Source organism: Lepidothrix coronata, unplaced genomic scaffold, assembly GCF_001604755.1.
Source record: "Lepidothrix coronata isolate B3197 unplaced genomic scaffold, Lepidothrix_coronata-1.0 Scaffold34, whole genome shotgun sequence".
NCBI classification, from domain to species: Eukaryota; Metazoa; Chordata; class Aves; order Passeriformes; family Pipridae; genus Lepidothrix; species Lepidothrix coronata.
The window spans coordinates 403227-424239 of NW_016690214.1; the positions used below are offsets into that span (position 1 = coordinate 403227).

General features: G+C 58.9%; 2 protein-coding genes across 9 annotated transcripts in view; one reads left to right on the forward strand and one right to left on the reverse strand.

The window, feature by feature from the left end:
- BAIAP2 (BAI1 associated protein 2) overlaps positions 1–20927 on the forward strand; it is a 40124-nt gene extending 19197 nt beyond the window's left edge. The window contains exons 5-16 of one of the 8 annotated variants that reach the window (XM_017811958.1): positions 204–275; positions 586–723; positions 10386–10538; positions 11892–12119; positions 12735–12936; positions 13410–13611; positions 13699–13767; positions 14003–14165; positions 14389–14487; positions 15855–15889; positions 18228–18275; positions 20178–20927. In XM_017811958.1, coding sequence (XP_017667447.1) covers positions 204–275; positions 586–723; positions 10386–10538; positions 11892–12119; positions 12735–12936; positions 13410–13611; positions 13699–13767; positions 14003–14165; positions 14389–14487; positions 15855–15889; positions 18228–18255 — 1389 coding nt within the window. In that variant the 3' untranslated portion in view covers positions 18256–18275; positions 20178–20927. Of the gene's footprint in view, positions 1–203; positions 276–585; positions 724–10385; positions 10539–11891; positions 12120–12734; positions 12937–13409; positions 13612–13698; positions 13768–14002; positions 14166–14388; positions 14488–15854; positions 15890–16387; positions 17599–18227; positions 18276–20177 lie in introns of those variants that run through there. The other 7 variants (XM_017811956.1, XM_017811963.1, XM_017811960.1 and 4 more) reach the window with 7 other exon arrangements.
- On the reverse strand, positions 17561–20181 carry LOC108495845. The gene is made up of 2 exons (XM_017811965.1): positions 19975–20181; positions 17561–18829 (listed from the first exon to the last, which is right to left on the reverse strand). Exon 2 carries the CDS (start codon positions 18559–18561, stop codon positions 17587–17589), a length of 975 nt encoding a protein of 324 aa, XP_017667454.1. The 5' UTR covers positions 18562–18829; positions 19975–20181; the 3' UTR covers positions 17561–17586.
- Positions 20928–21013: the final 86 nt, after the last annotated feature.

The following is a 21013-nucleotide window of genomic DNA, read 5'->3' on the forward strand; positions in this document are numbered from 1 at the left end:
AGCTCCAAAGGGTTTGCTCTGCTTGGGCATCTGTTTCTGCCCTGCTGGGCCCCCTCTGAGTGTCCCTGTCCCTCGCTGCCATCAGCCTGTGCTCTGTCTGTACAGCCCTGCTCACCTGCCATCCCCGGTGCCACCTGATGCCCCCAGGCCCCCACATTTTGCCAGCCCTCCCCAAGAACCATGTGTTTTCTTTCTCCCTGCAGCTCAAGTCCTTCCACAACGAGCTCCTGACGCAGCTGGAGCAGAAGGTGGAGCTGGACTCCCGGTACCTGAGTGTGAGTTACGGGCGCGTGTCCAGCAGCACAACCCTTGGCTCGGGTGTCCCCACATCCCCCCCGTCACCCACTCCCGGCTCAGGGATGTTGTCCCCTGCCACAGCTCCTGCCCCTGTTTACAGAAGGGTCCCCAGTGTCACACGTGCACAGAACAGTGCTGTCCCCAGTGTCAGGCTGTTGCAGTCCCTGTTTGCTCTCCGGGCCATGGGGATCCCACTTTTCGGGGGGGGGGAGGTGTCTCTGCTTATTGCTGTCACCCCTTGGCAGCAGGAGCTGTGGCTGAGGCTGAGCTTTCTCTTGTGATATCCAGGCTGCACTGAAAAAATACCAGACAGAGCAGAGGAGCAAGGGGGACTCACTTGACAAGTGCCAGGCAGAGCTGAAGAAACTTCGGAAGAAGAGCCAAGGCAGCAAGAACCCCCAGAAGTACTCGGACAAGGAACTGCAGGTAGGGCCCTGGGCGGGGGGACACGAGAATCTCGGGTGGGGGGACACAGGCATTGTCCCTGGGCTGGCGGCAGGTGCTTGGTGCTGCACGGTGGAGGTGGCCAAGGTCTTGCGAGTGCTTAGATAAGGACTTGCTGCTCTCTTTAGAGGAAGGGCCCAGCAGAATTCGGGGTTCTGGTGGGGTGTGGGAGGTGTGGATAGGGAGGGGGTGGCAGCCAGCAGTGGAACAGGCTGTTCTCATGGCCACGGTGCAGAGTGGGGGCTGCGAGCTCCCCTCGGCAGATGTGCCGGGCGTGTGCCAAGGCCTAACCCAGCCCGCTGCTCCCGGTGCTTCTCGCCTTTTTGCTTCGTGAGTGACGCCCGAAAGACCATTGATTTCTGTTGTGCCCAAGCCATCGTCCTCTGGGTGTTTTCCTGCCGGGTGCCCCTTCCCCCCGCGGCGGGGGCGGCCGTGCTGAGTCACCGCGGTGTGACGGCGCGTGGGCTCCGTGGGCTCCGTGGGCTCCGTGGGCTCCGCGCCCACCGCACGCTCCTCGGGGGGCCGGGGTCCCTCACAGCATCTCGGGGGGCTGTGCTGCGGGGTGAGGCATTGGGGTTCCCTGCAGAGGGGGAGTGGGGTTCGGGGTCTCGCTGAGGAGCATCCAAAGCACATCGTGGCAGTGCCAGGACGTGCCAAGGGACGGAGGCACTCGGGTCTCTGGTGGGTTCACAGCAGGAGTTCGTGTCTCCTGCACTCTGCAGCCTTCAGGTTGAGCTTTGCCCAGAGCATGGCTGGTCCTGGCAAACTTTAAGGGATAATTGATGTACCTCCGTGCCCTGGCTGCCAGCCGGGTGCTGCTGGGAGTTGAGGCTGTAAGTGATGGCAGCACGAGTAGTGCTTGGAAAGGGGAAGATGAAGCCAGAATCCAGGAATTACCCAGTCCTGTCTCGAGGCGTGGGAGTGTGTGTTGTGTTGGGACCAGAGCCTGTTTCTTCAGGTGCCACGGGCAGTGACATGTCAGTGATCCCTGTTTGCTGAAGGGGATCTGAATATCAGTGGCACTTTGCTCGTGGGGCTGAATTTAATGTCATTTGGTGGCATTTAGCCACCAGCAGAGAGTTACGGGGAGGGCTGTGCTGGGAAAGTGACGTTCCTAATTGCACTGAAATTTGGGAAACGGTGGTGTGAATCAGAACAAGCACTGGAGGAGGAAAACGTACCCGCCATCGTCACTTGGGGTGTGGGTCCTGTGTGGAGCCACAGAACTGGAAGGTGCTGAGGCAGCACAGTGGGCTGGAATGGGGCTGGAAGGTGCTGGAATGGGGCTGGAAGGTGCTGGAATGGGGCTGGAAGGTGCTGGAATGGGGCTGGAAAGTGCTGAGGTGGCACAGCCAGCTGGAAGGTGCTGGAGTGGGGCTGGAAGGTGCTGGCACAGCATAGGTCTGTACCAGCCCGCTGAGGGGGGGTCTGGTGTGTTCTCCAGAGCTGAGCAGCTCAAACCACTTCTGAGCGTGGTGACTCCACAAGCCCTGGCTCCGAAATTCCTGCTGAGCGAGAAAAGCACTGTCAGGCACCAAGCTCAGCGTGGGGGACACAAGGATCAAACCTCTGTTACCCTCCACTTGCTGGTGGGACCAACAGAGCAAAAGTGCTGCCAGAGCCAGCCCTCTCCTGCCAAACCCACAGGGATCCCCATCCCACACCCGGAGGAGGAGGAGGAGGGAATCCATCCAGGGCTGGGCTGTGTGCAGCTGGAGAGGAGGGGTGGGCTGAGCCTCCCGCTGTGATGTGGCAGGGATGGGATAGTCCTGTTAGCACAGCTCTTTGGGCAGGGAAACAGGATCAGGCACTCATTCCCTTTAATCTTCCAGCAGTAAGTATTTAGGAAGCGCTTATCTCTGAAAAAGCCTTATGATGGCTTTTGAGCTTAGAGAGCTATGAGACCCTTCCAACTCAGAATATTCTGTGATTTTTGTGACTGCCCAGCTGCGCACGGCGGGGGTTTGCTTTGCTTTAGATCAAAATACAAAGTTAAAATTGCTGGATTCAGACAAGAGGGCAGTCCCCCTCTGCTCTCCACTGCCTGCAGAGCTGGTGTTTCCTTAACAGAAAAAGAGACTGTTTTGGGCCACCCTTGATGCTGCTCTTACCTTTGCCTGGGCATCAGAGAGCAGAGGGATTGCAGCAAGAGGGGTCCAGTGGGCACTGGCCCGAGGAGGGAGCCTTGTGTGGGGCTTTGTGGAGTTAGAACTGGGCTTTGTGGAGTTGGAACTGGGCTCTGAGTGGATCAGGAGCATCTGCAAAACTTTGTTGGGCTTTGCTCCACAAAAGTCTTTCTCAGGCTGGTTAAAGCAGAGCCCCAGGCAGCTCCCCCTCTGCGTGGTGCTCAGTCTGTTGGGCTGGCCTGAAGCCACCCCTGTGGCCACTTGCCAAACCCCTGGTGTCGTCCTCAAAGCTGCTGGAGGCACCTTGTGACGCTTTTGGGATGCTGATGGCTGCACCACAGGCGGATCAGCCACGGCTGGATGGAGCTCTCCTGGTGGGCTGGGGCTGGTTACTTGTCTCGTCGTGGGAGAAGCTGCTGTTGATGGAAACGTCCTGGTAGCTGCATCAGTCACCTCCTTCAGTACAGCAATAACATCTTGCTCTTCTGAGGGCTCATGCACATAAGCTGCTCCAGCAGCCGGGAGTCTGATGCTCTGTCATCATCTTTCTTCATATTTAATGCTCCGGGAAGCAGAATTGCTCCTTTCTGCCTCTTCACCACTTGTTGAGTGACCACATCCTGTCATCGCCTGGCAGCGAGACGGGTGGGTGAGACACGTGTGGGGGAGCAGCAGTGGCAGTGCTGTCCTGCAGGGAGCTCCAGGGCCTGGTTTATGTAACATCCCTCAAGGTGAGAGGAGATTTGGGGCCATCCAGGCTCTGCTTTGCTGAGTGGCAGAGGACACCCCTTGTCTGGGCTGGGACACCAGTGTGGCTCTGGTTCCACATTCTGCTGGATCAATCACAGAACCAAGTGAAACGGCCCAAATGTCTCCCCTCTTACTCTTTAATTCAGATTTCCCCCTTTATAAAGAAATGAGTGCTGAAGTTCAGCAGGAACTGCACATAACGAATTATCTCATGGCTGGTGAGCAGTAGCTTTGGAGCAGGGGGGGTGAGGAGGTGTGATACTCAGGGACACTTGCAGGAGGCTTCTCCTGAGCTGCCCCAGCCCCTCGTTGCGTGGGGAGAGCTGATCCAGGCTTGCCTGCATGTCCCACACCATCCAGCCCCTCCCTTGCGCTGATTTTTGGAGTTTCATAGATGAGGACGAGTGTTGCAGCATTAAATGGTTGAGGAGTTAAAACACCTCGTGGTTTGCAGTGCAGACAGCTCACGTAGCTCTAAAGCAGCTCCAAGTGCCATTAGGCTGCAGGAGTGATTTTCCAGCTCCACAGCCCTGTCTGCCGTGGTGGGGAGCGATGCTGTGGTTGTGGGTTGCTGCTGCTGAGCGTTGTGTTAAGCCAGGCTTTTGTTCCTCATGAATCAGTGCCGAGCTGCTGCTCCACGCGAGGGCTGAGGGCTGAGGCAGCGCCTGCCTCGCATGGCTCATCTTCCTCCAGGAGTGACTGAGATGGGGCTTTGACCTGTGCTGGAAACCGGGAGAACAAACCAATTCCATTCACTTCACGTGTTTGGTGAAGAAGAATGAAAACAATATTAAGATTAAACAGTCACCGAGGAAGCTCAAGTGCTGTAATTTCATTAAAGGCTGGTTTGTGATCAAGCCATGAAATCAAGGTCATGATGGGTTTGGGACCTGGATTGAATCAGCAGCTCAGCAATGAAGTTATGTTGGTTCAAATTATTTATCAAATCTTATTAGTGCTGTGAGCAATTGGATTTCTGCACTGTCCTGAGACAAACTGGCTGTAATTCAGCCTAAACAGCAAAGCTGAGGCCGGGTGTTTGTGGTGAAAAGCTGTACCTGACCTGGGTGACAGGGGGTGACCCTGGGTGGGCTGTGGGGACTGAGCTCAGCCTCTGCCCGGATCTCTCTTTTGCCCACACCTGTCCTTGCTCCTGTGGGAATATTTTAAGCATTAAATACTACTGTACCAAATAACTGGGGGGTTTTATAAACTTCTGTCATTGAAACCTCATTTGGATATTCCCATCAGGAGAAGTAATTTTAGGTGTAGGTCAGGAAGCTCTAACTGACACAAAGTTTGCACAAACCAGGTTATGAGGTTTATGTGAAAGTCAAATGGAGAAGGACTCTGAAAGCTCTGCGGCTCCAGGTGATTCTCTGCAGGTTGGATTAGGATTTAGGCTGAGGGAGGATGTGCCCAAACCCAGCAAGAGAAGAGAAGGCTCTGAGGAAACCTCAGAGCCCCTTCAGTGCCTAAAGGGGCTCCAAGAGAGCTGGAGAGGGACTTGGGACAAGGGCCTGGAGTGACAGGACAAGGGGGAATGGCTTCCCACTGACACAGGGCAGGGTTAGATGGGATACTGGGGAGAAATTCTTCCCTGTGAGGTTGGTGAGAGGCCCTGGCACAGGTTGCCCAGAGAAGCTGTGGCTGCCCCATCCCTGGAAGTGTTCCCTGGAAGTGCCTGTGCAGCTCAGGGCTGTGTCTGATGAGCATTTTGGTACCAAACCTTGTGCCCGGAGCCGCTGCTCGGGGGTGTCCCTGTGTCGAGGGAAGGTTTTAAGCAGCTGCTGGTGAAGCCCCCGCAGAGCCGGCTGGAGCCAGCGCTTCCCTGCTGCTCTGCTCTCTGAATTTTATGTAATGTCACATGTGTGCGTGGCTGGTGCTGAGCAGGGAAGGGATGTGGCTGGTGCCCAGTGAGCAGATGTGTGAGACAGGGACCGTAACGAGGGGAGACAGGGAGTGTAACGAGGGGAGACAGCCCTTCTCGGGGGAGGGAGGCTGGCTGGTGTCCTTGGAGCACAGGGACTCCTGGGGTTGGCTCCCCAGGATCCGCTCTGCGTTCCACATCACCTTGGATAACCATCAGCAGCAGTGTCCGGGCGCAGGCTGTGGCTGGAGCTGGAGCTGGAGCAGGGAGGCAGCCGGGCAGCACGTCAGGGGCAGTGTGTGGAGATGTGCCTGGGCAGGGCAGGGGGAGGTTGTCCTCTCCCTGGCAAAGGTTCAGGGCTCCAGGGTGCCCATGTGGTTCTGGGGGGTCTGCCAGCTTCCATGCAAGGAGCAATTTCTGGGAATGAGGGAAAGCTGTCGGGGCTGAGCATCCCTGGCTGCTGGTTCTCCTCACCTCGGCTCTGTGCCATGGGAGGGTTTCGGCTCTTTTGCCTTGAGACTGTTCCTCAGCTTAGATGCTCTTGCCCTGCTAATCAGCCTAACTTCTTTTTTATTTTATCCCATTACTTTCTAGCTATTCTCCCTCGTGGTTCCCTAAATAAATCCTCCCTTCTCTTCGTGTTTACTCCTTCCAGGTATTTCAGCCTGCTGCATTGATCCAGCACAGCTGAGTCCTCTTGCTTCCCTGACCTTTTCTTTGTCTTTTTCCACTGCTTTGTGCCACTGGTCCTGAGCAATCCCTCCTTAGGGTCACCAGCTGGAGCTGGTGCTGTGGCACAGTCCCTTCCCTGCTCTGCATCCCTCTTGGTGCAGGATAGAAGCATGTCCACCATGTGTTCCCCTTGGATTTCAGGCCAGTGCTGTGGTGTCCTGGCAGCCCAAGCTGTGGTGTGCTGGTGACCCCAAGGCAGCTTCTTCCTGCTCGTTCCTGGGCCCAGTCCTTCTCTCAGCCTGATCAGTGCCAGATGCACCCGATCACCAAGAAGGGTCTGTAGTGATGATTGCTGTGGTGGGGCTCAGCGTTGCCCTTGGCTCACATTCCCAACCAGTTTGCACGTTCCTGGCTGGGATGGAACAGTTTGAACTAATTTCCCAGTGAGGACGTGGTTGTCAAAGGCTCGGCAGGAGCGCGGTGAGGATGGTGCTGCTCTACCTGCTCTGACAGCAGCGTGTGCTTGAAAGGAACTCGGGTCTTGACACTTCCCAGCTGCTCTTTGATCTTCACACCCCTGGATGTGTCGCTGTGGTGTTGGGAAGGTGTCAGCAGCACGCCAGGGCTGTGTGTGCCCTGCCTTTCCGTGCCGGGGCCGACAGCGGCCGCTCGAGCTGGGGCTTGGCAGCAGCTTGTTCCCTTCCCACCTTCTCACGTTCCCAATTCTCTGTCTAACCGTGGGGGTGACCTGGTTGGGCTGCAGGGTGGAGGTTGCCCAGCGTGGCCAAGCGTCGCTCTGGCATCGCTCGTGTGCCCGGGCACTGGGGGGGTCCCTGGCTGAGCCCCCACGGCTGGGGGTCCACCCCAGCACCAGGCAGGGGCCCTGGCTCTGCCAGACCTGTGTTGTGGCAGCTTCTTGTGCCAGAGCCTCTGCCCAGCCCCGCCACGTGCTGACATTGCTAATTAGGTCAGCGGCTCCCGTGAATTGGAAGTGGATGCAGGAGGCAGGGGGGGGACGGGGGAGTTATTTGAGGCCTCTCCAACCTAGAAACCCAGAAAAGATTTTCTGGGGCTGTTGGGTGGCTCCAGTGTTTGCTCTGGCCTTGGGCACAGCCATGACCACTGCTGTGGCTGGTTCTCTGCCTGCTCAGGTCATAAATTGGGAGGTTTTCCTCCTTTAAGCTGGATATTCTATTTAGACAATGCCTAAAATGTGAATTTGAAGCTGACAACCTAAATCAAGGTCTCAATTTGCAATGCAGCACTCAAGTGGTCGGGGGGTTCTTGGAGAGGCTGCTGCAGAGCCTGAGTGCACCAAGGCTGGGGTGAAGCACCTTCCCCCAGCCCTTACAGGGGGTATCACATCATGCCAAGCTGAGAAAGGTGTTTGGCTCCCAAGGACTGTACTCCTGAGGTTTTTACACTGTGCTTTGTGTGTTACTTTTTCCCTGTGCATCTGTGTGTTACTTTTTCCCTGTGCATCTGGCACATCTAGCAGGGTTTTTATTTAAATTTGCCTTTCTAGGCGTTATCTGAAAGCTCACTGTCGTTTCGAGCAAACCCAAACTGAAAAGCACCTCGTGAACAAGGAGCGTCGCTCGCCATTTTGTGATGGAACAACGTGTAAAATCAAGGCTCTGGGTAAATCAATGGCACACGGAGCATATTTACATAAAGTATATAAAGCTCTGAGTACTAAGTTTAGAGCGTGGGCTCTGTGCTCGCGAAGCGGCGTGTTCCGACTGGCTGAGCCGTTGAGACAAGCCTTTCCTCAGCTGAGGAATCAGCAGGATCCTTGCAAAACCAGCCTGCAAGCAGGGGTGTAAATAAAGCTTGTACCTGCATATTTAAATCATGGTTAGAACTGAAGCTCTCACGTTGCTGAGATAAGGGTTTCTCCCTGAGTTGTGGTGTGTTTGGGCTGGAGCTGTGCCCGCCCGCCGTGCTGGGGCATGGCAGTGGCTGACCTGGGGATGGTGATCCTACAGGGAACCGTGGCGGGATGGTCCTTGTGCTGCTGAACCAAATTAGCTGGAGCTGGACTCATTTCAGTCCTCACCTTCTCGTTCTCAATGGCCCAGTTAGTAAATTAGGCAGGATGAGTTTTGGGGGTCGGGGTCTGTGTGTGCTCCCACGCTCCTGCTATTTCAGGTGCTGTCAGGATTGTGCTGTGCTGCCTTCCAGAAATGGGGCTCTGCAGGAGTGGGAGCATTGTCCTGGTGCTTCCCCTGGGACAGAAACTTTCTGGGGAGTTGTGTGTGGGGATAGCAATGCTCGATCCATCCCAGGTGTAGCAGAGCTGCCATAGAGGAGCTGGGGCACCGTGGGGGAGCCAGGGGCTCTCCGGGTTGGCACTGAGGGCATCCATCCCCCTGGTTCCCATCACCACTGCCGTGCTGACGCCTCTGGGCTCTGTCCCTGTGCTGTTCCCGGCTAATAATACCCGGGAGGAGGCGGCGTGCTGCTGTCCCAAGCCCACAGCAGGAGCGATGCCTTCCCCGAGCACATCCTCCCACGGCCGCCTGCTCCCGCCCCCCGTGTCCGGGGCTGCTGCCGCCTCCTCCCCGTGCCCTGCCGGCCCCGGTGCCGCTGTGCCGGCACAGCCCGGCTGCCACCGGCCTTCCATACCTCTGCTTGGGGCTGACGCCAAAACCTCCACCACTTCCACTTCTGCGCCCGGTGGCATCAGCTCAGTTCTCTTCACTTATTTCTGTTCCTGACTGCGGGCATTTGCACTGGTTTTTCTAATTTTGGGGGGGGGAACCTCTCCTTGAAACAGGGTTGTTGGTTGCAGACTGGGTTTTTAACCCATTTCCCCCACCTGTGTTGGTGCTTGTGGGGAGACCTAAAACCTGCTTGGTCTGCCACGAGCCGTGCACAGGGTTTGCTCTTGGAGGGATGCTCAGAGCAGGGTGGGAACAGGACCAGGTCCAGCCCCGAAATAAGACCCCTTTGAAGTCTGGGATGTCACTGAATCTCATTGCTTTTGTTGGTTTGCTCCATTTTATGTCTGCTAATAAATATTGTAGCATGCTAAAAATAACTGACAACCGTGAAGAAAGCAGCAAAGCTGCTCCGGGCCCTGAATTTCCAGTTTGATTCCTGTCTTGGAGAAGTTCGGGCTGCCTGAAGTAGGTCCAGCCCTGCCTGGGCTGGGGGTGGTTGTGGCTTTCCAGCTTGGTGCTGCTATCCCAGGGAAGAGCCGGTGACAAGGAGGTGTCACAGGGCAGGACAGTGATGGGTGGGTGACAGATGCTGCTCTCCTGGTGCCACATCACAGGTGGGAGCTCTGCAGTGGAGCTGGGGGCATCCAAAGGGATGGAGGGAGGAGAAAGTGGGCAGGCTGGGGAGCTGGGGACACCTCGTGTGCTCCGTGCTCAGGGGTGCTGGTGGTGCTCTGCAGTCCCTGGAGTCCCCTGTGTTCCCCCAGCCCCGTGTGCCAGTGCTGGCACAGCTTGGTGTGGCATAGCCGTGCTGGCACCTGGCACGCAGGGAGAGCAGGAGCCAGTGGAGGAGCCTCTGGCTGCCACATTTGTGGAATCTCTGTCTGGCACTGGCAGGGCCACAGCGTCTGCCAGCCCTGGGGTGCAGCCCCCGGGAACAGCCACCCCGACAGTCCTCACCATGGGGTCCTGTGCCAGCGTGTGGCACTGCCTGGCACTGTCCTTGCGTCCCAGTGGCTGACTGGCTAACACAGATTGAAGACACTGGTGGTAGTTTTAGCATCGCTGCTGGTTGTGTGTGTTGGAGGGGCCCACGTGCCATCCCGCTGCCGCCCCCCCTCCCGGCGCACAGCCCTGCCCATCCGGCGATGGACACCAGCAGGGATTGGGTGCAGGCAGCGGCAGCAGGGGAGGTGCCGGGGGCGTTCAGCCCGGGCCGGAGCCGCGGCGGTTTGTGCGCTGGCAGGGACGAGCCGGGGGCTGCGGGGGCCGCTGCCAGGGCCGGGCCATCGGGGCAGCCCCCCCGGCCCCCGCAGGCGCCTCCGAGCCCGGGTGGTGAGCGGGCGGCCGCGGGTACAGCTCGTCCCGGCAGCCCACGAGCTGAGTCAGCGCCTCTGCGTGGGGGGCTCCGATGAGTAAGGGCGGGTTGGAGGGGCTGTGCAGGCACATGTGTGCTGGGGGGGCTCCCTGCCTGCTGCCCCCACCACTGGCCCCTCTCCGAGGATGCTGCAGCACCCCCTGCCCCGCGCTCAGTGCTGACGGCAGCTCCTCTCCCTGTTCTAGTACATCGAAGCCATCAGCAACAAGCAAGGGGAGCTGGAAAACTACGTGTCTGATGGCTACAAGACAGCTCTGACGGAAGAGAGGAGACGGTTCTGCTTCCTGGTGGAGAAGCAGTGCGCGGTGGCCAAGAGTGCCATCACCTACCACGCCAAGGTGAGTCGCACCCACCGGAGCCGGTCCCGGCTGCCCCGTCACCGGGGGGATGCTCCCGTCTCAAGCTACTGCCTGTGGAACAGCCTGATATTCCAAAAGGCAAAACTGGTGGGGCTCCTGCAGCTCAAGGGACAGAGGGGGATGCCCCAGCAGGAACAGCTGCTCCTAATCCCTCTTGCCTGTGGCAGCCCCACATCCCTCTTGCCCGTGTTGATATGACATCCCATATTGGCCCAGAGCAGAATCCATCCGGATGAGGGCTGGGAACGCCGGTGCTGCTCCTGCAGCCTCGTGCTCCCGTTCTGGTTGTTCCCCAGCACCACCCTCCGTGGCTCACAGCAGCCATCTGTCACTGCCACGCTTGGCTCCGGGAGCAGGAGAGGGAGTTGGGATTAGTCAGCGCTGTCCTCGCGCTGCGCCGCGGGATGGATCCACGCTTGGCATGGCAAGCGCAGTGCAGGAGGGAAAAACATCCCCCCAGGGCTGGGGGTCAGCAGGCATGAGCCAAAAACTTGTTGCTGCAGCAGCACACGGAGGGTGATTTTGCAGGAGGGACTTTGCAGGTGGCTTGTCCAGAGTGTGGTGGGTGTCCAGGTAAAAACTCCATCCCACTGTTGCCTGCAGCTCCTGGAGGGTCCCAAGGCTGGAGCTGCTGGGGAAATGTACTGGGACTTCGAAATTAGCTTAGTGGGGTTTTGATACACGGGGACCAAGTTGTCTCCAGGTGAAGTCAGGCAAAAGTGTAGGGTCACCCTCTGCTGTAGCGGGGGAGTGACCTCAGGGGGTTTTGGACATTTTCCCCCCTTGGCTTGGAGCGTGGCAGCAGGTGGCTGCTGGTCCTTCCACGGGCAGGGAGCAGCGGAGTCTGGATGCAGTGAGGGGAGCTGGAGGCTGTCAGGGCTGAGCACCCAAAAGATGCTGCTCATCCCTCGGGATGTGGGGCCAGCACGGAGCATGGGCTGTGCCCTGCCAAGCCTTTGGGCAGGCTTTATTCCTCTGTTCCACACAGAGCCCAGTGCCCTGCCCAGCTCCCTGCAGCCCGCAGATGCTGCACACAGGATGCCTCAGAATAAGTCAGGGAGATGGATTACCTTTTCCTTCCCTCCTTCCCATTTTTCATGACACTGCCCTGACTCAGCTGCCATCAGAGCCTGGAAGCAGGACATCCCTCTGTGTTATCTTGCCTGGAAGCAGGACATCCCTGTGTGTTACCATGCCCATGCCACGCACAGAGCTGTTGATCAATCCCGGATCAGCTCAGCCCTGGATCCATGTGGAGCTGCCCGGGGAGCAGGACAGAGCTGGGGCATTTTTCCATACCCTGTGCCCTCACACCTTGTTTTCCTCTTGCAGGGGAAGGAGATGCTGACACAGAAGCTGCCGCTGTGGCAGCAATCCTGCTCGGATCCCAACAAGATCCCGGACCGCGCCATACAGCTGATGCAGCAGATGGCTGCCAGCAGCAATGGCACCATTATGCCCAGCCCTCTGTCCACATCCAAGTCCAACCTCATCATCTCTGACCCCATCCCTGGTGCCAAACCTCTCCCTGTCCCCCCGGAGCTGGCACCTTTTGTAGGAGTAAGTATCTCCGTGGTGGAAGCTGTGCTGCCCTTCTGAGCAAAGCCGGAGGGACGAGCCCGGGCCGGTGTCACCGCTGTCCTCGGCAAGTGGCCTTTGGATGGGCTGTCACTGATCCACAGGGACGGGCAGTTCCATGCATGTGCCATCCTGGGATGTGGGAAGGAGCCTGGCATGGGAACAGGCAGTCTGTCCCATCCCATCCCACCGGGGTCACTGAACTGTGGAGGGACAGGGGCTCCTGGGGGTGGTTTGGGGAACCCACAAGCTGGACTTGTCTGGCCGGGCTGGTCCCCATTAGGCTGGTCCCAGAGCTGTGGAACTGAACCCAGGTACCCCAGTAACTGTGGGAGAAAGCCCCTGAAGTGACCCCTTTGGAAGAGGGTCTCCCCTGTGATGTGGGGTCACGAGCCGAGCAGCAGAGCTCAGGAGGTGCAAGGCAGCTCAGAGCAGTAAAATACCAGAGAGGTGACCCCACTGCTCCCCCCAGAGCAGTGTGTTCTGGCTGGGGAACTAAACCAAACAGGCTGAAGCTCTGATCTGCCCCCTCCCCCAAACTGAGCTGGGATGCCTAACGAGGACATTCCCCTGTTCCCCTCCCCTCCTCTCTCGTAGCGCATGTCGGCGCAGGAGGCCATGCCGGTGATGAACGGAGTCTCAGGCCCAGACAGCGACGGGTACAACCACTGGTCTGAGATGAAGCCAGCACAGCCCAAATCTTTATCTCCTCCCCAGCCTCAGAAGCAGCTGAGTGACTCTTACTCCAACACACTCCCAGTTCGCAAAAACGTGCCACCGAAAAACAGCTACGCCTCAGGTGAGGCCCCGTCCTCCCCTCGGGGGGCTGCTGGGGGGGCCTGGGTCTGCCTGTGCCAGCTGATGCTCAAGGAGAGGTCGGCAGGGACCACCTGCAGCCACGGTGGGGACGGTTATTGGGGATGCTGGTGGTGACGGGGCAGTGGCCAACAGCACCCCCTTGGTGTCAAGGGCTGCCCGTCCCTCTTGACCTGGGGCTTAGGAGGTGATGGAGCTGGGCTCTGCCATGGGGATTCACAGGGTTTCCAGGAGGAAAATCTTGTGGAATCTGGTGCAGGGAGGCTTCTCCCTTTGCTGCAGCTGGTGGGTGATGCCAAGAGTCTGAACCTGTTTGTTCAGGGGGAAGGTGTGAGTCACACTGAAGGCTTTGTTGGCACCTGGGACAAACTAAGGAAGGGTAGGGGCCTGTCCTGTGCCTGGGTATGGCCAGGGGGTCAAGGACTTGGGGCACTCACTAGTCTCTGTCCCCTGCAGCTGAAAACAAGACACTGCCACGCTCCAGCTCCATGGCTGCCGGGCTCGAGAGGAACGGCAGGACGAGGGTTCAGGCCATTTTCTCTCATGCTGCTGGGGACAACAGCACCCTCCTGAGCTTCAAGGAGGGCGACCTCATCACGCTGCTGGTCCCAGAGGCCCGGGACGGCTGGCACTACGGAGAGAGCGAGAAAACCAAAATGTGAGTGTGGGGGCTGTCCTTGAAAGCAGCCTCATCTGGATACTCCATGGATAAACCTTTGGATTCACCCCTGCCTTTGCTTTTCAGGAGGGGCTGGTTTCCTTTCTCCTACACACGGGTCCTCGACAACGATGGCAGCGAGCGGGTCCACACCAGGTAGGAGCATTGTGCCAGGGGCTCCCTGTGCCACTTCCAGGATGGCCTTGTGGACTTGGGATGAGGGTTAGGAATTATTTAAGAATTCTTGTTAGAAATAACTCCCAGCACAGGCAGGTGGTCACTGGGCTGGGTTGACTTTTGCCGTGGGGTCCTGCCATGGGTGGGCGAGTGGCCCGGGGGTCTCTGCACGGTGTGGGCTGGTGCTGATGCCTCTGCTCTGGATCCCCCTCAGCCTGCAGCAAGGGAAGAGCAGCAGCACCGGCAACCTCCTGGACAAGGACGACATCGCCATCCCGCCCCCCGACTACGGCATGGCCTCCCAGGCCTTCCCGGCGCAGGGCGGCAGCACCTTCAAGCAGCGGCCGTACAGCGTGGCCGTGCCCGCCTTCTCCCAGGTGAGCCCGCGCCGCCGGGGCTGCTCCCACGCCGGGGGACGTTTTAGGAATGGGGGATGCTGGAGCAAATCCTTGGGCATGGTCCCTGGCCATGGTGGCTGGGGGTCTGTGGCTTCCCCGTTCCGCCTGGGCGGGATGTGCGGGAGCGTGTTCCCGGTCCCGGCGTGGTCGGATGCGTGGGGGTGCCGGAGGGCGGCTCTCCAACCTCTGTTCGTTGTTTTAGGACTACCTAATGCCCTATGGGTGTGCAATTAAAGACTATTCCAGTGGCCTCTGCCAAGCACCCTCCGCTCACTACAAGCCTTACACTAGGTCGACAGCTGTAAGTCCAACGCACGCAATGTTTCCCTTGGGATTTACGGCAGTTTGGCTGGTTTTTGCCTGGTGACCCACGTGCTTTGCCTGAGGCCCTGCTCCTACCTCCCCCCCTCTCCTGGGGAGAAGGGACGAGGGCTGCAGGGAGGCAGCAGGAGAGGAGAGCTGTGGATGAGGGGGAACAGGCAAGGCACAGGGGGCAATGGCACAAAACAGCCCCGTAAACCCCCAAAGGACAACACTTGCTGACTCCATGGGAGTCTCCCACCAGAAACAGGCTGCTCACAGGCAGCTGGAAGCGTTTTCTCTGGCGCATGCCAATTCAAGCCGGTGACAGTCCCACGGTGGGGCTGGGGCAGACCCCAGCCAGGGCTCTGGAAGGGGTCTAAAGAGAGCTCAGGGCTTCTCAGATAGCTGGGGAGGATGCACGTGTAGATGGGATCAGCCTAACCCAGGAGCCACTGGTGTAGTGGAGCTGTCCCACCAAATGAGCATATGGGATGAGCCACATTGGCATCACATGCCAGCAGGTGGGGAGAGCATGAGGAGGGGGAGAGGTGGCCACTCAGCACCCAACCCTTCAGCAGGGTGCTCTAGCTGGGATCTGCTCCTCTCTGCAGGGAGTGGGGTGGAAGGACAGCCCCACTTCTTGCTGTTTGCTGCGTTTTCCCAGCAAGATTTGCTGCTGGAAGTGGGTTTTGTTACTGGGAGCATTCCTGGGACAGTGGGAAGGTGGGTCTCTGATCCCTGGTGTGTGGCCAGTTCAGAGGTCAGTGACTCTTTCCTGCAGTGGTCCTGTGTTTGTAATGGGGAGCAGAGCTGCTCCATGACCATATCCCACGGCAGGCCCTCACTCAGGAGGGATGTCCTTAAGGGATGTTCTCCAAGCTCAGTCCCCATCTGCCCCTCAGTCCCTCCCCACTGCAAAGCCCATCCAGTACCGGCTGAAGGAGAAAATGGTCCAAAACCCTGTGGGTTTCTGGTGGGAGTTAATACAGACAAACCCTCTTTCCACAGAACATTTCACTGGTCTCTCAAACTTGTTCAGTCCTCTTCCAAGTGTTTGGCATCTCAGAAGCAGATCGAGCTCAGTTTCATGGAAGGGCTGGGCAGAGCAGAGCAGGACTCTCCCAGCTCTCTTTTTCCTGTGTCTGGTCAGATAAATTCTGCAGAGAGTGGTGCAACTTCACTCCCTGCTGTCTGAATTTCACTCCAGCCATCTCCATCTCTCCCTTTCCTCTCCAAATGCATCGGCTCTCGGCCCTGCCATCCCTGGGTCCTGATGCACTTTGGTCTGTTTGTGACCCTCTGGTGGCACCTGAACAGGCACAGCCCACATCCCCCCTCACTGTGCTTCCTCCCTCCTCTCTGCAGGGTCTCGATGACTACGGGACGAGGTCCGTCAGCAGGTAAGATGTCACCTTCCTGTCACATTCCCTGTGAACTGTTGGTGTTGGCTGTGGGTGAAGCCGTGGTGCCGTGTCCCCATGGGGGTCCCTGCACAGGCTCCCCAGGGCACTGGCAGTGGCTGGGATGGGGCCAGCGGTGGGGGACACAGTGCAGGTGTCATCTGTGAGCGCGGAGGGACCCGGGGAGGGCAGGTCCCAGGGCCAGCCCTGGTGTCCCCAGCCTTGTGCTCCTCCAGAGAGTCCCGTCTCCCCAACCTGCTCCGGGCTTGCCCCTGGATTGCGAGGCCATGGAGAGCACACGCTCTCAGGGTCTTTCCCTGGCACCTTCCCCGTCCCCTCTGCCTTGGTGCTGCCCCGTCTCGCTCTCGGGGTTGAGCCCACAGCCGTGGCTGGGGAGGAGCTCTCCGTGGCGGGTCCCGTCTGGGAGCTGGGCTCCCGGCACGGTGCAGCCTCGCGGCGCTCCCGGCCACTCTGGCATCTCTGTGCTTTGTTCCGCAGCGGCAGTGGCAGTTTGGTATCAACGGTGTGAGGACACCCGGGCTCGCGGCGGCCCCTTGCTGCTTGGAAGAGCTTTCTGCTTCTTTCCCCCCCTTTTTTTTTTTTCCTTCCCTCTCGTTTCTCTTTCTCTACTTCTTTTGGATTCGAAACTCTTGTGATCTTCAAGGAAACCATGGTGCTTCTCACCCCTCCCCGGTGTTCACAGTGCCCTTGTTTCTGAAGCCTTTTCGAAGCAGAAACTGCCTGTGCTCGCAGCCCGAGCGCAGCTGACACTTAGTGGGACCCGTGTTTGTCCTCCCGTGTGATGTTAGCGATGCACTGTCCCCCCGGGGCCGCGCCGGCCGCCCCGCACGAGCCTGGACCAAACTCCCAGACTGGAACACATATGCATGGCCTCTGGTGTCCGTACTGTTACTGAGCATCCGGGATGCCCGCGCCCGGGATGCCGTTCCCGGAGGGGGGGCAGCGTCCCTGCGCCTCCCCCTCAGCCTGATCCGCTTCCATCCCACCACGGTGGCTTTGGGAGAAGCGGATGGCACAGACCCCCCGCCCCGGGGAAAGGGCTGCTTCTGGGCTGGGGTCCCGCCGGCCGTGGGAACCCCTCCCGGAAGGGTTACTCCTGGTTGTTTTATAAATATATATATATATTTTTTGTAGCAAGGTATTGTTACCTCACGTTAGGGCTGGGGGTCCGGGGACACACTCGCATCCCTAAACCGGGCTTGGGCGAGGCAGCCCCCACGCTGTGCCCCACGGTGGGCTCGGCAGTGCCCAGGGGGGCTCCCACCTGGCACTGGGGTCCTGCTCCTGCACTCGCCCGTAGCCCTCCCAGTGCCCGTGGCCGTCTCCACTGCAAAGCTGTTCACGCTTTTTTCTGATGTGATTTTTAAGACCTCTGACATTGCCTGTTTACTGGGACATTGCTGGCAATAGACTCCCCCCGGACCAGTTTTTGGGTTATCTCCTCGCCTACAGGCACGTTGTTCCGAGCCCTTCCTGCATCGATGTCCGAATTTTGCTAAAGATTTTTAACCCAGGATATTTCACGCTGAATGACAGAGAGTAGGGGAGGGGGAAAAAAACCACAAACCCAGCCTAGCAAAGCCTGTGTGGAGATTGTAAAGTGGTGAAAAACCTTTTTTTAAAAGCCAGAGAGAATTGTGCCCTGTACTGAGTTATTGTTCGAATAAAAGTTTTATTTATTGCATTGAGCTGGGCCTCGGTGTCTTTTTCGGCTGCCGTGCCTGTGTGCTGCCCTCATAGCCTGCATCACCCGCCGCACATTCCCATGCCATGTTTTTGTTCCTTGCTCCATCCCTCGGCGCAGGGCAGCCGTGGGGGGCTCTGGCTGCTGCCCGTGCACGCCCGGCCCCGCTGGCATTAAACAGCTTCGCTGAGCGGGAGCAGCGACAACTGTTTAAGAGCCGGGTCCCCCCTCTGTGAGCACCTGAGGGGGTGATGCTGCTGCTGCTGCTCCCGCATGCCAAGGCTCCGGCTGCGCTTTCCCGGCGCTGGGAAAGCGGGGATGGCTGGCACGGGGGAAGGAAGCCCCCCCTCCCTTCCGCAGCCCCGCCATGCCCGACCCCTGCGCTCCCCAGGTGGCTCCCGGCTGGCCGTGCCCTTCCTTCCCCTCCTCGCAGCACCAGCGACTCAATAAACACGACTTTTCCTCCTTTTTCTTCTTTTTCCTCCTGTTTCCTCTGCCTGACGTGCTGTGTGCGGGGTGGCCGGCGGGCTCTGGGGCCGCCTGCCCGGAGCCTTAAGTCTCTCCTTAACCATGACCTTCTGTTCCCATCAAGCGTCCCGGTGTCCTCCAACGTGCCTTCTGTTTCCCTTGCAGCCCCGATGTTGAAGTGGCCAGGTTTTGAGGTGCCCCTGCCCGTAGTTAGTAAGTTGACGGTGTTGGGGGGCCGAGCCCTGGGTGCGCTGGGCAGCGGGTGAGGCCGCGGGGCTGCGCGGGGACGGTGCCACCGCTCTGCTTCCCCCTGCCCCCGTCCCCTCCATCGGTCACCGCTTGTCCCCGGCCCGGTGGCAGGAGCTCTGGGTCTCACCGCGCTGCCTCTGCACGGCCACTCGCTCCGCTGCCGTGGCTGCGCTTCCCGGGATGCTGAGCTGCTCCTGCGCTTCCCGCTGCCCCTAACCAGCCTCTTCGGTTGTAGGTCTCTGGTGCCCATCGCCAGCCCCAGCCCACTCTCCGGCGGGGCAGGGAACGTCCGCACTAACCTCGAGTTTTTTGAGCAGCTTTTTTGTTGTAGACTTGTCCCAGGAGGTTCCTTGTCCTGGGAGCCTCCTCATCCTGGCCCCTGGGATGGGATGGAGGAGCTTCCCCAGGAGCCGACACCCACCTCAGCACTGCAGAGCCTGGAGAGCCCTCTTCCCGTTTCTGTTTGATCCATGAGCTGTATTCCCTGGAGTTGCAGGCTCCACCCCAATGGCTCTTCTCTGCCGGCACAGAAATAGTTAAATGAGAGCCCCGGGTGATTCATCAAAGCAAGTTTTCCTCTCCCTCCAGTCCTGAGAATCTATTTTGGCATCCTGGGGGGGAAAGTGATCTAAGCATCTGCATTAATTAGGTGGGAAATTAATTACCCTATTTTTAAGCGAAAGCCATTTATCTTCTAAGGAGAGAAAAAGTGCACGTGGAGAGGTGAGGGATGGCAAGGAGGGGGCCTGGGGCAGACAGTGAGTGCCCGTCCCAGGGGGGTTGGGGGTCCCAGCCTCCTCCTTCTGCTCTGGGGACATTCCAAAGCTTCTGGGGACATCCCAAAGCTGTTCAGTCCAGTTGCAGATGGTAACCACGGCACTTTACATGCACCCACATCTGGTGCCTCCATGGTGGGGAACTGGCCAGTGGCCCAGCTGCGGGACCCATGTGTGTGGTGTGCCATGGCCATAGCTTCCACTGGGGAAAGGAGAGGGATTGTGTGGCTCCCTGGGGAGGGCTGGGGGCGCTGGGCAGGTGAGACAGGGAGGATGGGTAGGGAGCTGCTTGGTGGCTCCCTGCCCAGTGCAGGTTTGGACCCCATGACCCCAGGCACCCCTGACAGTCAGTGGAACCCCCAGAGCTGCCCACACCTCTGGGGAGTTAACTCCTGCTGGGAGAGCACAGAGACCTCCTGGGGTGGGGTAAGGATGCTCCCCATGCCAAGGCAGCCCCTGTATCCTGTCCTGGCCAAGTGATGGTGGCCAAGTGACAGGACAGTGTAGGGGACACCCCAGGTAGGTGAAACCCCAGGTCAGGCTGGCTGGGCTGGACTTGGTTTCTTGGCTCTGCCAAGTCCATCCAGGTGTTCTTTATCTCCCACACTCTTGGATATTAACTTCTCCAGAGGCAGCACAAGGCCTCTGTAGGGAGCTGCCAGCTCTGCCCTTGGCTGGGAGGTCAGGCCATAACCTGGAGCAGGGTAGTGCAGAGCCAGGTGATCTTGTGGTGCTCCCATCTGTGGGAACTGTGTGAGTCCAGCCTGGAGGGGACTGGAGCAGCTTCTCCAGCCCTGGTCCCCCATGGCATCTCCTGCTTTAGGCTGATGGAGAGTGAGGTAGAACATCCCACATGGAGCTGCCCTCGGCTCATCTCTGACACCTACCAGGGCTTTAGCTGGGAGAGGAGCTGAGGAGTGGGGGCAGCTCAGCTGGGGGCTCCACAGGGCAGAGCCTTTCCAGTTAACCCCTTCCCAAAGCTGCTGTCCTGGGGTCTTGCCAGTGCCCGCTCGCTGTGCCGGTGCCCCGTCCTCACCAGCCCCGCTGCTGCCGTCCCCCCCGTTAACTCTTCCTTCCTCTTCCTCCGCAGAAACCCCTTTGCCAACGTCCAGCTGAAGCCAACGGTGACGAACGACCGCTCAGCTCCGCTCATCAGCTGATCGGGGAGCGCTGGCACCTGCGGCACTCGCCACCTCCTCGTCCTCCTCATCCTCACCACTGCATGTCCGGCTTCCCAGGACTTCATTTTTAGGCGGAATTTATTTAATCCTGCTGCTTTGAAAGCCAAAGGCTCAAGCTAGTGCCCTAGTTCTCTCTTCTCTAGACCCAGCTTGTCCCCCTCGGTGGCAGAGGGTCACACCGCGGTCGTGTCACCTGTCCTGCCTGCACCAAGGAGTGTGGTGGCAGCACATCCCGGAGCTGGAGCAGCACGTCCTGGGGCTGGGATGGTTCCCAGGCTGAGCAGTAGTTTGCCATGGGTGGGAAAATGGGCTCAGCTGGAGAAGGGGCTCCAGGGGCTCACAGTGCTCCGGTGGGGTGGCAGTGGCAGAGGGGACACGGTCCCCCTGCTCTCCCCTGCCCAGACAGGAGGGACCCCTAGGAAAGGTGGGATAGCCCAGATACCCCGTGCAAGCCAAGGGAAGGTGAGAGCTGTAGGCAGCTCCCAGGCTCCCACTAGACCCTGGATGCCCACCCCATCCTCCAGGCTGGCACACCAGCAGCAGGGTGGTGGGACTGCAGCCCCTGCTGGGACAGGGCCGGCTCTGGCCCCAGAGCTCCTGCAGTGCCAGGGCTCAGGATATTGTAGGGAATTACGGTACTGCTGTAAAATATAAGCTAGCAAAAAACACTTGTGGAGGCGAGGGCAGTGTGGAAGCCTTGGGGTGCCTGGGGCAGCTGGGGGGCCCTGCTCCCCACAGACAGAAG

Coding starts and splice junctions, on each gene's coding strand:
- LOC108495845 (XM_017811965.1), bottom strand. CDS start 18,561: ATGGGCACCAGAGACCTACAACCGAAGAGGCTGGTTAGGGGCAGCGGG.